The sequence below is a fragment of the Giraffa tippelskirchi genome, chromosome 5 (genome assembly GCF_054371585.1).
Source record: "Giraffa tippelskirchi isolate mGirTip1 chromosome 5, T2T-mGirTip1v1.2.pri, whole genome shotgun sequence".
Taxonomy (NCBI): domain Eukaryota; kingdom Metazoa; phylum Chordata; class Mammalia; order Artiodactyla; family Giraffidae; genus Giraffa; species Giraffa tippelskirchi.
This window is the reverse complement of record NC_137279.1, coordinates 37,967,973-37,984,393: the sequence shown is the minus strand read 5'-3', so window position 1 is coordinate 37,984,393 and position 16,421 is coordinate 37,967,973. Positions and strand designations below refer to the sequence as shown.

General features: G+C 42.2%; 1 protein-coding gene across 1 annotated transcript in view; it reads right to left on the bottom strand.

The window, feature by feature from the left end:
- Nucleotides 1–16,421, bottom strand: part of VPS13D (vacuolar protein sorting 13 homolog D) — a 272,477-nt gene that overhangs the window by 179,762 nt on the left and 76,294 nt on the right. Inside the window, exons 31-37 of the mRNA XM_081491462.1 lie at nt 13,433–13,698; nt 12,171–12,304; nt 9,237–9,392; nt 7,833–8,043; nt 7,247–7,321; nt 3,711–3,917; nt 1,494–1,583 (exon numbers count right to left, since the gene is read on the bottom strand). Of these exons, the coding sequence (XP_081347588.1) occupies nt 1,494–1,583; nt 3,711–3,917; nt 7,247–7,321; nt 7,833–8,043; nt 9,237–9,392; nt 12,171–12,304; nt 13,433–13,698 (1,139 nt within the window). The remainder of the gene's footprint in view (nt 1–1,493; nt 1,584–3,710; nt 3,918–7,246; nt 7,322–7,832; nt 8,044–9,236; nt 9,393–12,170; nt 12,305–13,432; nt 13,699–16,421) is intronic.

Sequence of the window (16,421 nt, the reverse complement as noted above, 5' to 3'; positions counted from 1 at the left end):
GTGGTTGTCCCAATCTACAGTCCTGACCGTAGGAAATGACACTTCTATGGCTCATATCTTCATCATACTTAGGTCTGTCACACTTCCTTCTGGCCCTCTGTTGGATGAGAAAAATGGTATCTTACTGTGGTTTTTAAGATGGCTTTTCAAGGCCAGTTAATTTTTCCCTAAACACAATCCACCAGCCATAGATGAGGTGACTTACTAATACAAATCCAATCTAACATGTAGCATAATGTTGATACGTTCGTCTCCTCACGCCATTTAGTGCTTAGTGACCTGAATGTGTTCCTACAACTGTAAAAGTAAGCAATATTTGCTCTGGGAAAATAAATGATTCTCAAAAAAAATAGCTACCATATGCCCTGTAAAGCTTTCTCTCAACTAGCAGGGCTGGGACCATTATTCTGAAGTTAAACATTTTGAACAATTAGGAAAAAAGAGTGTTGCCTTTAAGTGAATCCAGAACAGAGAAGGGAGAATGTTAACTAACATATAAAATTGAATGTGACACGTACTCTAGAACAATTAGCAGGCAGCAAAACACACTGGAAGCTTAATTTTCCACTGACTTCAAAGGGAGCAACCACTCTTCAACACTGCTTGGTTTACTCTGTCCGTATCTACAAAGAACTCTTTAAGGTAAAGAATGTTGCAGCTCAAACTGTTCAGCCCTGTTACCAGATTGTTCTTGAATGTCCATCTGTATAGATCCTTACCCTGGTCTTTCCAATGGAAGGAAAGAAATAGGAAAATGACTTGCACTGTATCCAGGTTTATGTCTCTGGAAGAACAGCTTGCCCTGAGCAACCACATTCTACTTTAGGGAATAAATAAGGCAAGTTATACTCATTTACCGGCTTCCCAGGTGGCACTAATGGTAAAGAACCTGCCTGCCAACGCAGGTGACGTAAGAGACTCAGGTTTAATTCCTGGGCCGGGAAGATCCCCTGGAGGAGGGCATAGCAACCCACTCCAGTATTCTAGCCTGGAGAATCCTATGGACAGAGGCACCCGGCAGACTACAGTCCATAGCGTCACACAGAGTCAGACACAACTGAAGCTACAGTACATAAGCATGCAAGGCAGGTTATTTGCTGCCACTGGCTCAGTGCTCTTCTAATGAGACAAGCCCAGGAGGAAGTGAGGAGGCCTTAAGTTTAGAATGCGTGTGGGCTTAAATCTCACTTGAAAGTTAGCTACTCTCAGGGCCAGACAAGTGATCCTTCACTACTGAGGAATTTCATGTTCTGAAATGACCCAAACTCCAGGATCAAAAAGAATTAACTATGAAAACTTTAAATAATTCCGTTGTGACACACCAAATATATTTTTAGAAATATGAAAAAAATCTGTATCTTTTGTGCTCGTGACCTTATTTTTCATCTTTCCCTGTCTTGTCCCACTCCTTTGCTTCACGTAAGATTTACACAGAGATAGGCCCAGACAAATGCTAAAGTGTATGTTTTAAATCCCGTGATAATTATACTGACCTGACAGAGCACGGTTATAATAATCTCCAGAAAGGGTGAAGTGGGCGTAGCCTTCGGGGCTAGTTCTTACATGCTGCAGAAAATTCAGACCTGCAATGAAAGTAAATCTTATTGCAGTGGTGGGGCGGAAACAACCAAAACTTTCTGTTGCTGACACAGCGTATTAAAGAGATGTTAGGAAAACAAACACAAAGATACAGAGAACAGAGCAAGGGCTCCCAGAGGGGCAGGGACGGGGGTGGGAGCAGGGGTGATCAACTGTATGGTGACGGAGAGAAACTAAATTTTTGGTAGTGAGCACACTGTAGTGTATACAGAAGTGGAAATACAAGGCTGTACACAAGAAAGTTGCATGTTATAAACTGATGTTATCTTAATAAAAATAAAGACCTGTTGTGCCCAGTCGCTTCGGTTGTGTCCAACTCTTTGCAACCCCATGGACTGTAAGCCACCAGGCTCCTCGGTCCATGGGATTCTCCAGGCAAGAAAACTGGAGTGGGTTATCATTTCCTCCTCCAGGGGATCTTCCCAACCCAGGGATTGAACCTGAGTCTCTTAAATCTCCTGCACTGGCAAGTGGTTCTCTATGACTAGCACCACCTGAGAAGCCCAAAGAGCTATTAGTTATAATTAATACTAATGATCTTTTAGGAGAACACACAAAAATTTGATATTTTGCTCATTGTGGGATTTTTATTTAATAAAATTCTGATTTTTAAAAATACTGCATTAAAGTATCATTTATCTTAATCAGTGATTTTCATGGTTGCCCTTTAAATGTTGTGAATGAGGTAAATGCCTCATTTGCCTCCCACCAATCCCAGCCCCAGCAACCAGGGAACATAAAAAATACATTTTTTTCTGAATATCTGAAAAGAGGTAGTATAACGAGAACAGTCATGCCCTCATAAATATTAGCTCCAAATGTTAAAATTACAATAGAAAAATAAAAATTATTTTCTACAGAAGACAGTCACGCAGTCAAAATTCCCATTGTTAGTTTAATCAAGTGGCCCTTTGGTGCCTAGAAACACAGAAAAGGAAAACTCCCACAGTATGTAAAAGGTTGAATTAAATCCCCAGAATCGAATTTTCCCTGAAGGGAAAAGTGACTTACAAGATCAAAATGATGGAAAATTAAAAGTAAACACAGAAGTGAAATTTTCCTTTACTCTCTTTAGTAGCTGCATCTAACATGGATTACAATGATGCGATTGAGGATAAAGCCCTTCTATAGTCATCCCCACCCTCCTGAGGGACAGCTCTCAGATGAACAGGGTTTCTCTTCCTATCTGGCCCTATGGAGGAGACAATGGGATGAGCTTTCTAACAAGCCTCTGTGTTTTTTAATTTTCAAAAGCCATATAGCATGGAAACCCTATTTTCTATCCTTATCTTTTAAATCCCTTTAATAACAGTACTCCCTACAATCTTTGGGCTTCCCTGAAGCCAGAGGTGGCTCAGAGGTACAAAATCCACCTGTCAATGAAGGAGCATGGGTTTGATCCTTGGCTCAGGGAAGATGGCAACCCACCTTCCTGGAGAAGAAAATGGCAATCCACTCTAGTATTCTTGCCTGGGAAATCACATGGGCAAAGGAACCTGGCAGCTTACAGCCATGGGGTCGCAAAAAGTTGGACACGACTTAGCGACTAAACAACAACAACACAATCTTTAGATACATGAACACATAAACAAAATGGAGAGATTAGGAATTATTTAACTAGGGCTGTTTATAGAACAATGGCTTCCCATGTGGCACATCCCACATGGCATAGTGGTTAAGAATCCACCTGTCAATGCAGGAGACATAAGAGATGTGTTTGATCCCTGGGTCGGGAAGATCCCCTGGAGGAAGAAATGGCAATCCACTCCAGTATTCGTGCCTGGAAAATTCCATGGGTAGAGGAGCCTAGTGGGCTACACTCCATGGGGTCACAAGGAATCAGACACAACTTAGTGACTGAGCACGCACACATGTTAACAGAACAGAAATTTTATCAACGACAATTTCTGTTATTCCCAACCCACAGTCTGAAGGCCACATATAGCAAATAAATACATGTCTTTAAAATACAAATAATGGAAAACACATGTAAAACCATTATCTAAATCTCTCCAGTGCTATTAGGTACGGAAGAGCATGAGTAACATGAAGAAAAGACAGCAGTCGCTGTCGACCTTGGAGATGAACCTGAGGCTTGGGCGAGCACTCACGGGAGAAGGTGAGCTCGGCTAAAGGCACGTCGCAGTCCATGCAGTCATCGATAAAGCAGATACACACGCTCTCGGCTTTCATCTCCACGCCCGAGATCAACCGGGCCGGCGCTGCCCCCTGGCTCTGCTGGCTGTTAGAGGCCAGGGAAAGGGATGTCCGGGGTTCAGCATTCTTGAACAACCAACTGGCTGCTTTCTTCAGCTGACCTGTGAAGAAATCGAAAGGTGATCAGTTGGACCTGTTCCCACTGCTCCTCAAGCAACTCACAGGGGAAACAGAGAAATACATTTGATAGGGACCTACTAGACAGCCCAAGAGAACCTTGATGCCAGATTGCAGTCTCAGACAGAGCAAGGAAGACAAAGCACAGTAATAGGAATCCTGCTTTTTTAGCAAACAGAACAAGGCCCTCTTTACTACACACCTCTACTCAAGTTTACCACATGACCTGGCTCAAAATGCTTGCAGGAAGCCATCCTTCCTCTACTGTGACATCTGCTGAAGGAGAGGAGAAAAGAGGAATGCTGCTGCTGCTGTTAAGTCGCTTCAGTCATGTCCGACTCTGACACCCCATAGATGGCAGCCCACCAGGCTCCCCCGTCCCTGGGATTCTCCAGGCAAGAACACTGGAGTGGGTTGCCAGTTCCTTCACCAATGCATGAAAGTGAAAAGTGAAAGTGAAGTTGCTTAGTCGTGTCCAACTCTTAGCAACCCCATGAACTGTAGCCCTCCAGGCTCCTCCGTCCATGGGATTTTCCAGGCAAGAGTACTGCCGTGGGTTGCCATTGTCTTCTCCAAAAGAGGAATGGAGAGGATACAAAATTCCAGGTGCCACTCGGTACTCAAGCATTTAATCTTCACTATGTAGTTCTGCATATTCTGATGTGCTGCTTTGTAGCTGTTCTCAAAGGTCTTAGGTTGTACATACTTGGTCTTCTCAATGTGTGTACTGTAAAACTATTCAACAACAGCCCCCTAAACACAACCAGATTGTCAAAGCTAAAAGAGAACAGAACAGAAAAGCAAAGCAATGCAGCCCCATACTTATAAATTACCAGAGGCCAGTGCATGTAACAGCAGTGGGTGGTTTAGGGCATAGGCTTTGGAGCAAGATGGCCTGGCTTCTGATCCTGCACTGACTAGATACTGGCTCTTGGGCAAGTTGCTTGGTCCCCCTCTGCCTGACAGCACCCACTTACAGGACTGCCATGAGGAGGAAACAAGTGAGCACCTGGGAGATTCTCAGATCAGAGCCTGGCATATAACAGAGGCTCTATAAACATTAGTTGGTATTATCATCTTTATTATTGGTGGAACTAAACCTCAGTTACTAAAGAAATAAAGCGCAATAAAAATCCAAAAGGGTCTTAGAAATTTTTTTAATGTGTTTGAATTGTTAAAGTGTGAAAAGAAAATGAAACGTAAACATTAAGGGATATGAAGTTAATGACACTAAAAGCAATGATGATTAGGAAAAAATGAAACTAAAGCACACAAGATAATTAGGTCTACTCCATTTGTTTTCAGAGTTAAAGGATAGGTAATGCAAACAATCATGTGATAAGACCACGCAAGTAGTCAAAAGTTTAACCTGGTACAATCCTTTCAGAAAAAGATTTGTCGACTCAAGTAAAGAGCTTCAAAAAATATCTATATCCTCTGATCCAGTTTTTATAATACTAAGTCTCACTGGTGGCTCAGCTGGTAAAGAATCCGCCACCGATGCGAGAGACCTGGGTTCGATCCCTGGGTTGAGAAGATCCCCTGACGAGGGCAACAGCTACCCACACCAGTATTCTGGCCTGGAGAATTCTATGGACTGTACAGTCGGACACAACTGAGAGACATTCACTTTCACTTTCAAGTCACACTGCCAAAGAGGGACTTCCCTGGTGGTTTACTGGCTAAGACTCTGAGCACCCAATGCTGAGGGCCCACAGTCAATTCCTGGTGAAGGAACTAGATCCTGCATGCTGCAACTAAGACTCCTTATGCCACAACTAAGAGTTTACATCTAAAAGATCCCACATGTGACAACTAAAAAGTCCCAAATGCCACATCAAATATCAAAGACCCTTCATACCACAATGAAGACCTGGTGCAGTAAAATAAATAAATTTTTTTTAAAGTCTCACTACCAAAGAAACTGAAAGAGATGGAGACAAAAGTTCATACACAAAAATATTAGTAACAGAATTGTGTATAATAATGAAAGAATGAAAAACAACTGAAGAATAAATTATAATACGTCCTCAGATCAATGTAAAAGAGTCATTTACAAATAATTTTAATGACAAGGGATGCTGCTGCTAATATTATAATAAAATTGTAACTGTAATTCTATAAAGTATTTGCAATACAATCTACCAACAGGTATAAATACCACATGCACATATATATATATGTATGTGTGTGTGTGTTTGTTGCATACATGAGCATGCTTTGTTTTATTACACTTTGCTGATATTGCAGTTTTTACAAATTGAATATTTGTGACAACCCTGTGTTGAGCAAGTCTATCAGCACCATTTTCCCAACAACATTACTTAATAAAGATACATACATTGTTCTTACAGACATGATGGTACTGCACACCCAACCGACTACAATAGAGTGTAAAAGCAACTTTTATTCACACTGGAAAATCAAAAAATGTATGTGACTCGATTGACTGCAGTATTTTCTTTATTGTGGTGGTCTGGAACCAAATCCCTAGAGTCTCCAAGGTACGCCTGTATATAGTAAGTACATAGAGAAATAAAAAGGGTGGATATACACCCAAGTATCAAGACTAGGAAAAAATACAGCTTTTGTTGTTTCTCTGATTTATAGACAAGGGGAGCACAGATGGAGGTGGAGAGGTGGTGTGACACAGTGGAAGGAAGATGGGCACACCTGGCTTTAAACCCATCCCAGCCCCACGCTAAAACATAGCCTAAGACAAACCATCTTACCAAACCATAGCCTTACCAAACCATCTGAGCCAGTTTCCCCATCTGAAGTGAGGCTAAGAATGCCACAACCAAGGGAATGAGGATTCGACAAGAAACACGACTAGGCACAGAGGAGCTCGAACAATGGCCAAGCTGATCAGTGTCACCACCATTACCACTCCCAGTAGCAACAATGCTAACATCTACGGGGCACATGCTGTGTGTTTTGCATAGAGTGCTTCTTAGCAACAAAGGACCAAGGGAGGTCCTCTAATCCTCACTGTACAGGTAAGGAAGCACTGGAACAGAGAGGTCAAACTTGCCCAGGTCACTAACAAGGAGCCAGTAGGGGACAGCGCAAGGATCTGAAGCCAGACAGTCAGCTCCAAAGCCCACATTTACGTCCACCATAAAATACTGCATCCCATTATTACTGGCCCAAGATTATATTCAGCCCACAGAAAACCACAAAGGGCTTTCAAAACACACTCCAGCTCACTAAGGCATCCATGGGAGTAGGGGAGGAAATGGAAAGATAAACATTACCAAACATTATTGTTTATCAAGATAACAGATAAAGGAAAAAGCCTTATTCAAATTACCTTGACACACCAAGAGAGCCTTGCGGCAGTCATCCATGCTAAACCCCAGCTCCTGCAGTCTAGCCAGCTGTAACTCTAGGGGGGGAAATGGTATATATATTTTTATAAGTAATTTAATGTAAATTAACCCACAGACTAACTGAAGCAAAAAAAAAAAAATCAGAAACTGGTGATTCAGTCATTTCACTTCTATACGCAAAAACAAGCTCCTAATTGGAAGTTATCAAATATACCCTGAAGTTTTTAAGTCTTTTCCCTACATTGGCTGTGTTTTAAAAGCTTAAAACTGAAACTCAGTATTATTATCCATGTACTTTTGGAAGAAAACAAAGTTTAAAACTAAACCTTAGCATTACCCATATCTCTAGAAGACATGGTAAAAGGAAAAATACTGTAGGTTAGAATAGTTGGTTTGGGGTATTTTCTTTATTTTTCAAATAAGAATTAGTCATACTTATGACGTAACAATTATACTTAATGACAGACAATTATACCCTGAATAATCTAATTGTGCAAAAGAAAATCTTAAACATTAAGAAGGGGAGTTTGGGGGAAGGCTGAACTGGTTTTATGGTTAAATACCTACCCAAGACAGGGTCTAAGGTGTGTCTTGTCCCTTCTCTGACTTTCTCTCCCCCTCGAGAAGCACTGGGAAGGTAGCTGTGAACGGAGCTGGCCTCCAAGGCCGCCGTGTCTGGCACCGCAGCATTAGCTTGCTCTGGGATGGATTTTGCAATGGCAAGAAACAGCTGAACATCATTATAGGAGAGTCTGATATCCAGGGCCTGTAACTGAATCTAACAAGATTTAAAAGGTGGCAGTTTTTAAAGCTGCAGTGGCTTCTGTGTCCACACCTCTCAGAGGTACCACTCTAACTCTGGTTCTAGAAATACAACAGACACTTCCTCATTTTGAAGACTGGGGAGATCTTGAAACCAAGCACTAACAGCCATGAGGTTAGATGTCTCAGATGTGAGGTCCAATGTCACAAAACCATACCAAACAAAAAATACTAAGCTGGGAAAATTACTAGAGCACTTAATACTTCGGTAGAATGATTTTCATACAAGTATATATAATCATCAAAGCAGAGAATCAGAGGAAGGCGATCCTTGCCTCCTCCAGAGCCAATTAGTAACACTCTGTTAATCCATTTTGCTTTGATCTATTTAATTTTTTAAATTTCTGAAGCCAACTGACCTCGCTACAAAATTTCTCTCTCCTTTATTCAAACAGAGCCTTAAATGAGTCAAGTTCTATATTAATATTTCTAAAAACCTGGTGTTCCTCGGTCATTAGCAATTCAGCTACCAGTGGAAAAAGCTGTACAGACACCGACACAAGACCACTTTAAAACGGACGTCTGCTTGAAGTCTGGGTACAGTGCTTTGTTTATTACTTTTATCTTTTTTTTTTTTGAAGCCCAAAAATCAGAATGGCTTTTCTCTTTCAAACCTCCTATAGTTCAAATGGATTATGAATTAATTACTCCCTCTGTACCAAAGAAATAAAACATCCAAGTCTTAACCGGTCCTGGCCTGGCTTCACCTGCTCTGCTTCTCCTCTCCCTCCTCCTCACGTCCCCAGACTTCTTGCAGTGAGATCTCCCTCAGTCTCAGTTCTGCTGGGCCACTTCTACCCCTGACTTTGTTGCTTCCTAATTCAGAACTGCTCTCCTTCTTAGCCTATTTATATCCGATCCCCCTGATCAGACTCTTCTTTTGTTTCACTCACAATCAATATCCCTAACTATATTGAACTCTGCTTTGTGTAAACTTTCATAGAACTTCAAGATCATACCAGACAATCAAAAGGTCTTTCATTCTCCACAAGACTGAAACATCTTCTAGGGCAGAGACAATGTCATATGTATTTGGTACTTGCTGAAGTACTGGAACTGTTGTTGAGTCTGGCAGAGTAAATAAGTAGCTCAAGTAAAGGGAAGTGTTTGGGAGAGCCTCAGTGTGTTATCCAGACTTGTCATCATTACCTCTAAGATGGGAGGAAAATCTTCGCTATTGAATGCATCCATCAATCCTGAACTATTCTGGTAAGAAGAATTTCCCACCAGCTCCACATGAATTTGTACTGGATCGACGATTGAAAGAGCTGTGTCGTGCTCATTCCCCAATCGGCATGAAAACACCTAGAGGATGAAATGCAATATGGTGTGAATTAATGTCTGATTTAGGAAGAGTCTCACCACCAGGAGAAAAGGGGGCCATCTCGGAAGCCATCAGTCCTCTCCTATAAAAGACCCATAACACCCAGTGAAACGAACACTGTGAAAAGTGAGGCTGGTGCCCTCACCCACTGCCAGCAGCACAGTGCTTCACCCGTTGGAAAGGCAGTTTGGCAATACGTAACAAGAGGCTTTGGAGAAGACAATGGCACCCCACTCCAGTACTCTTGCCTGGAAAATCCCATGGACGGAGGAGCCTGGTAGGCTGCAGTCCATGGGGTCGCGAAGAGTCGAACACGACTGAGCGACTTCACTTTCACTTTTCACTTTCATGCACTGGAGAAGGGAATGGCAACCCACTCCAGTGTTCTTGCCTGGAGAATCCCAGGGACGGCGGAGCCTGGTGAGCTGCCGTCTGTGGGGTCGCACAGAGTCAGACACGACTGAAGCGACTCAGCAGCAGCAGCAGCAACAAGAGGCTTGAAAATCTCACACCCTTTGATCCAATAATCCTACTCTTGCTGGGAACTAGTCCAGGGAAGTAATCAAAATATAGAAAAATTCACCGAAACGTCATTTAACACTAAATTAAAAAAAAAATTAAGAGAATCAGTGTTTTCAAGATATTCTCCATCTACTCAGCAGAGTATTTTGCAGCCACTTAAAAGTAACAGTTTAAAAGACTACCTAGAAAGGTAGGAAAAGTTACAATACTGGTTGTGAAAAAGAAGCCCAATCAAAATAACATTACGCCAAAACTATAGGGGAAGAAACACACCAAAATGTCAAGAGAGATTATGTAGGTGAGGTAGGTGGTGATAAGTGGTTTTTCCCTCCCCTACCCTAATTTCATGTAATATAGTTGTTACTATCATAAGTGAAAATAAATACATTAATCACTGAAGCTATGTGAAAGGTACATAGGGGTTCATTATATTATTCTCTTTACTTTGTGTATGTTTGAGATGTTCTAATAAAAATAAAATAAAACATATTTATGGGGAGAGAATAGGGACAGAGGACGTCCATTCCAGGACCATCTTATGCTGCATCCTCAGCAAGACTAGAGGAGGAAGAAAAAAGCATCGCTTTAGTCTCTCTTGCTCCTTCCTCTTTTTTGGCATTTTCTAAAGAAAGAAAAAGTGAAGTCGCTCAGTCATGTCCAACTCTTTGCAACCCCATGGACTGTAGCCTACCGGGCTTCTCCATCCATGGGATTTTCCAGGCAAGAATCCTGGAGTGGGTTGCCATCTCCTTCTCCAGGTGATCTTCCTGACCAGGGATCACACCTGGGTCTCCTGCACTGCAGGCAGACTCTCTACCATCTGAGCCACCAGGGGAGTTTGGCATTTTCCAGAGCTATTGAAAAGCATGTGACACCAAGGTCCTCTGCTGTATTCAACATTAACTCATTTTGCCTTCTTTATAAATTCTCCCCCAAGGATGTATAGGGTAGTCTTAAAATTCAGATCCAACTGTGCCACCTTAAGAACAAGACTGAAAGGAGTTTCCAGGAAGCTTGAATATTGTGCTATGGAGTTTTTCTAAGATTCTGGAGCAGGAAAGTTCCATTTTCCTTTTTTCTTCCCAGGCTTCTCCTACATAAACCCCATTTGTACCTGACAGTTCATTAATCAATCACCAAACTTTCCCGTTCAAAGCTGGTACTGTGGAGGCTTGGAAAGCAGACGAACTGCAATTTCAGGACCAAGTCACATCACGCTAGCAGGCAAATCCTTCCTCTCACATTGAGGTTTCTTTACATGAGAGATACAAATGGTAGGGAAGTAAAATCTCCACAGGTTTTATTCAGCTATGTCTGACCAGAGAAAAAAGTACCATCTGCAGCTGAGGGTGAAAGCAATTTTTGCTCCCTCAACCTCTGAAATACCACTGGAAAGAACTGGGCATGAAAAAGTTTAATCATAAATGGGAAGCAAATGATGAGTAACTCTGACCAAATATTCTAGTATTCTAACAAGAGGAATATTAGCAGAGATTGGTGACTTAAGAATATGTGCCAGAGGAGATAATAATCTGCCTCATTTCTCCTTCTGTCTCCACACATCCTGGCTTAAGAAGAGACAGAGCAGTTTTTGTGTAATATTGTAGAATGTAATCTTCTGGCTACAAAAGCCAACCCAGTGCAAATTATCTCCTTCATGAGACTGAATCAGAGCCGTGGGCATCACAATTAGAGATTCAGCCCTTGAGGTCAGGGCCGACTCTCCCGAAGTGCCCTTTAATAGATCAGATATTCCTGGAAGGATAACATGGGAAGTCCCTAACACTTAAGTATCACGTTTCTATAACAGAAAGCTCTAGGTCTTCGCGAGGACAAGCACTCAATGTGCGGAAGGGGATGCAGGAGAAACAAGGACCCCTTCCTCAGCCTCACAAATTAGCCAGGGCCTCGACCCACAGGACCAGGAGGACATGACAAGGCGCCTGTTGGGGAAAGGGGGGTTGGAAGAGCTTCCTTGAACATTTTGAGGAAGGTTGGGTCTAAGAGCTTAAAGAGGTACAGTCCCTCCACACATTCACAGCCTGAGCCTGGGGGCCTGAATTCACACACTAGAATAACCTGGTAGATGTGAGGAGAAAATGAAGAGAAGAGGGCAAGGGTCCTCTGGTCCCATTAATTATCACCCTGAAGGAAAGTTTAGGAGGTAAAATTATTCTCCAGATGCTTTTCTCTTGAGCCAAATATTGAGTGCTTCAATCAACACAAAGACTTCTTACCTCAATGCCAAACAAACTTCCTGAAAAGGGCCGATCGACAAATCGGGGCTTATAGGTGAGAACAGTGGTGCCTTTGAGAATGATGGCATTGGTATCGAAGCAGGATACATCTTCAACGACCACAAACTCCGTGCCTGGAAAGGACAGTATCGTCAACTAGGCCAAAGCTGGGAAGTGAAAGCAGCAGGTGTCATACACCAGGCAGCACATTTACTGGGTGGGGGGCCAAAAGGTCAGCCAGAAAGAGCGGATGTCCAGGATGTCTGTCGACATTCTGCTGACACCCTGAGCAGGTCCTGCAGATCTGGCCAGGCGCAGCTGAGCCAACAGAGCACCGCACAGGCCTAAGACCGGGCCGCACTTTCTCTCTTCGGAATGTAATCATACGCTAGGTCTCCTGGGAGGCAGAACAGACACTAAGAAGCTCGGGAAACCACCTCTTCTCCAAGCGACGATCTGTTTTAAATTCCTAGGAAGCAGATTCAGATCCTAATGTTGGTCAGGCAGCAAAGAGCACCAGGTCATCTGCGTATATGCTCAGGGCTGTTTACAAAGAATGTGGACCACTTTTTTGCTTTTTAAATTGGTAGACACGGAAGTTTTCTATTCATCTGGACATGGACATGACAAATTTCCTTTTTGTTTTCATCAAAAAACATGTATAAACTGAACTTTTGAAACTAAATCTATTTTAAATGCCTTGAGCTATCCAGCTTCTTTCAAATCACTGTGCAGGAGATAGGATATGTCACAAACATAACAATAAATACACATATATGTACAGATGTGCTATGAAACTCTACTAGTTAACAAAAACCATGGTAAATCTGTTTATAAAGGAAAATATAAAGCCAGCACCAATCCCCTCATTTATTTGTCTTCTAAACTGAGATGTTTCACATACCACCTTTGCCTAAACTCAGTAAGGCACATCTGTTGGGCCCCTGGAGATCAAACAGAAAATTGAAGCCAGATTTAACACTGGGAAAAAAGATCATTGCCCAGGTGGGTACTCAGGCCAGGCACATGCATTAGAGGGGTCAGAGGAGAGGGACTAGATCTTGCAGCCTTCACTGTGGGCCAGGCAACTCCCACCTGAAAACAGAGGTCAAGAATGTCAATAGTTGTTAGTCTGCAAAATGTGGAAACACGTTACGTGTTCATGTCAAAATGCAGAGGCAACAGAAAAGTCAGACTGTAAGACACAAAATTAGCCTAAAATCCAAACCAAGAATCGGTGACTCACAACTACATACACTTACCTGTTACGTTGACCTTGACCTCCAGGTGCCTTTCGGTGGACACAGGAAGGGAAGACCGCTTGGTAACTACTCCACTTTTCACAGTTTTGGGAATTACAGCAGATTCACTGCTAGAATTATGGTGGCGGGAAGGAGTAACTTTAGTTGGCTTCTTAATATCACTGGGGGTATGGAGAAAATCGTGTACCAACAGCAGCCAGTCAAATATGAGAAACACACGGAGATTGTTGAGAACAATTGTGAAACAGGAGGAATCCTTTGTAGACCTACAAGAAAGAAGATCATAAAAATAGAATAGGAAAAGAGGAACATAACATTTCACTAACCTGCAAATATATTACTCAATTTGGGCAGGTGATACTCTAGCATTTTCTTTTTTTTTAATTTTATCTATTTATTTATGGCTGTACTGGGTGTTTGCTGCTGTGTGGGCTTTTCTCTAGTTGCAGCAAGCAGGGGCTACTCTCTAGTTGCAGTGCTGGGGTTTCTCATTGTGGGGGTTTCTCGTGCTGTGGAGCATGGGCTCTAGGGCACATAAGCTTCCATAGGTGCAACAGGCGGGCTCAGTAGTTGTGGCTCCTGGGCTCTAGAGCACAGACTCGATAGCTGTGGTACACGGGCTTAGCTGCTCCGCACCATGTATGATCTTCCCAGATCAGGGATTGAACTCATGTCTCCTGCACTGGTAGGTGGATTCTTTACCACTGAGCCACCAGGGAAGCCCTCCAGCATTTTCCAAACTGAGCTTTGAATATCAATAAACTCTGAGCCCGAGTCTAATAAAACATTCAGTATATGTTTTCAAAAGTCAATCATATTTTTAAACAAGAAGGAATGTATTATAAGAAAGCAGTAGCAAGTATGTCATCCTGCAGTTCTCAGACATCCCCATCTTAGATGCTTCCATCCCCTGGGAATCATCCGGCAACATCTGGAGACATTTTTGTCACAAGTGAAGGGGTTCCTGTAGGCATCTTGTGGGTAGAAATCAGGGATGTGGCTAAACATCCCATAATGTACAGGATAGCCTTCACAACACGGAATGATTTAACCTACAATGTCACCAGTGCTGAGTTTGAGAAATCCTGATGTGGTAGAAAAAGCACGGGCTTAAATCGTGTCACTTAAAAGCTGTGTTATCTTGGGTAAGTAGTCTACCTTCTCTGAGCCTCTTTCCTCACTTTATAAAAAAAATTTTATCAGAGTATAGCTGATTTCCTTATCCAGGGGATCTTCTGTCCCAGGGATCGAACCTGCATCTCCTGCATCAGTAAACAGATTCTTCACCACTGAGTCATCAGCAGGTTCAACCCTTGGGTCGGGAAGATCTCCTGGAGAAGTAAACAGCAACCCACTTTAGTATGCTTCTCTGGAAAATCCCATAGACAGAGAAGCATGGTGGGCTACAGTCCATGGGGAAAAAGAGTCGGACCTGACTTAGTGGGGACATGACTTAGCAACTAAAGAACAATAACAAAATAGTTGATTTACAACATTATGTTAGTTTCTGCTGTAGAACAAAGTGAATCAGTTATACATATACATATATCCACTCTCTTTTTTAAGATTCTTTTCCCATATAGGTCATTACAAAGTATTGAGTCGAGTTCCCTGTGCTATAGAGTAAGTCCTCACTAGTTACCTATTTTATATACAGTAGTGTGTACCTGTCAATCTCAATCTCCCAGTTTACCACTCCTCCCCCTTTACCCTGGTAACAAGACAATTGTTTTCTACATCTGTGACTCTATTTTCGTTTTGCAAATAAGTTCATTTGTACCATTTTTTTTAGATTCCATATATAAATAATATCATATATTTATCTTTCTGTTTTCTCACTTATAAACCGAGCAATAATAAAACAGTAAGAGAGAAAGCACCAGGCACATAACAGGTCTTATAAATGTTAGTTCCCTCCACTACAAGCCGTTTCTAAAAGATCAGTGAGGCGGGCACTCTTCCTTCAACGTCTAAGATCACTTCTTTATAAACATCAAATTCACATACTAGTACATGATGATTTCTCTAGCTGGAACTAGCCTGAGACCCCAGATCTTTTAGCCAAAGATGGAGGACAAATAAGATGATGTTTACTGTGGCTGACACCGCAAGTACCCTAGAAGTAGAGCTGCAGGAGAGGGAGAGGGGGCACTGGTTTCGTTGCCATCATTACCCTCAATTCTATGTTTGAGGTGAAAACCCTAGGAGGACTCTCAGGCCTGGCTTCAAGCCATGGTGTGGTCAGGGCCTTATCCAGGCACTGTCAGTGTATTAGTGGGCAGAGGTGGGTAAGACAAGAAAAATGGGCAGGGACGCCCCTATAGTTTTCACGGTTGAACTTTGTTCTGTGAGCCCAAAATCGATTCTGGGGCTCTGGCTACTACACATACCTGCTTCATGGCCCTAAAAGGGGCTTCTATTCAGGAAAAGCTGATTCGGAGATTTTTTTTTTTAAGGCTGGCTTCTCTAGTCTCTTGTTTCTCCTAAACCTGGCTCACTGCCCCTAGAAAAAGGGCACTGTGGTGCATGTCTCCTTCATACAGACACAGCATTTTTCACAGAAACACTTTACCCTTTTGTAATAGAGAAAAAATGTTGCCCTCAGTAAAATTTTTCCACCCCATTTTGAACACAGATCGTCAGCGCTATGAACTAACTGGAAAGTCAAAGTATGTCTGATCCCTTTTCTGGAAAATATTTCAAGCCTTTAAACACTGTAAAGTGATTTATATTTGACACACAAAATCCCAACAGAAGAGCAATTCTTCTTGAGACACAGAAAGCGTTCAAAAGTTCCAATCAAGAGAACATTTTAACCCTCTCACTAACAACGGTATTTCTGTTAGCAAGAACCAAGGTAGATGACTTTATTATTAGCCTCAGAGAAATTATACACCTTTAGTATATAAATTTATTAATATTCTAAGGCTTCTTGTATATTAAAAATATAATAGGTGGGACAACTAGTTGATATTGAGGAAGCCAGTTC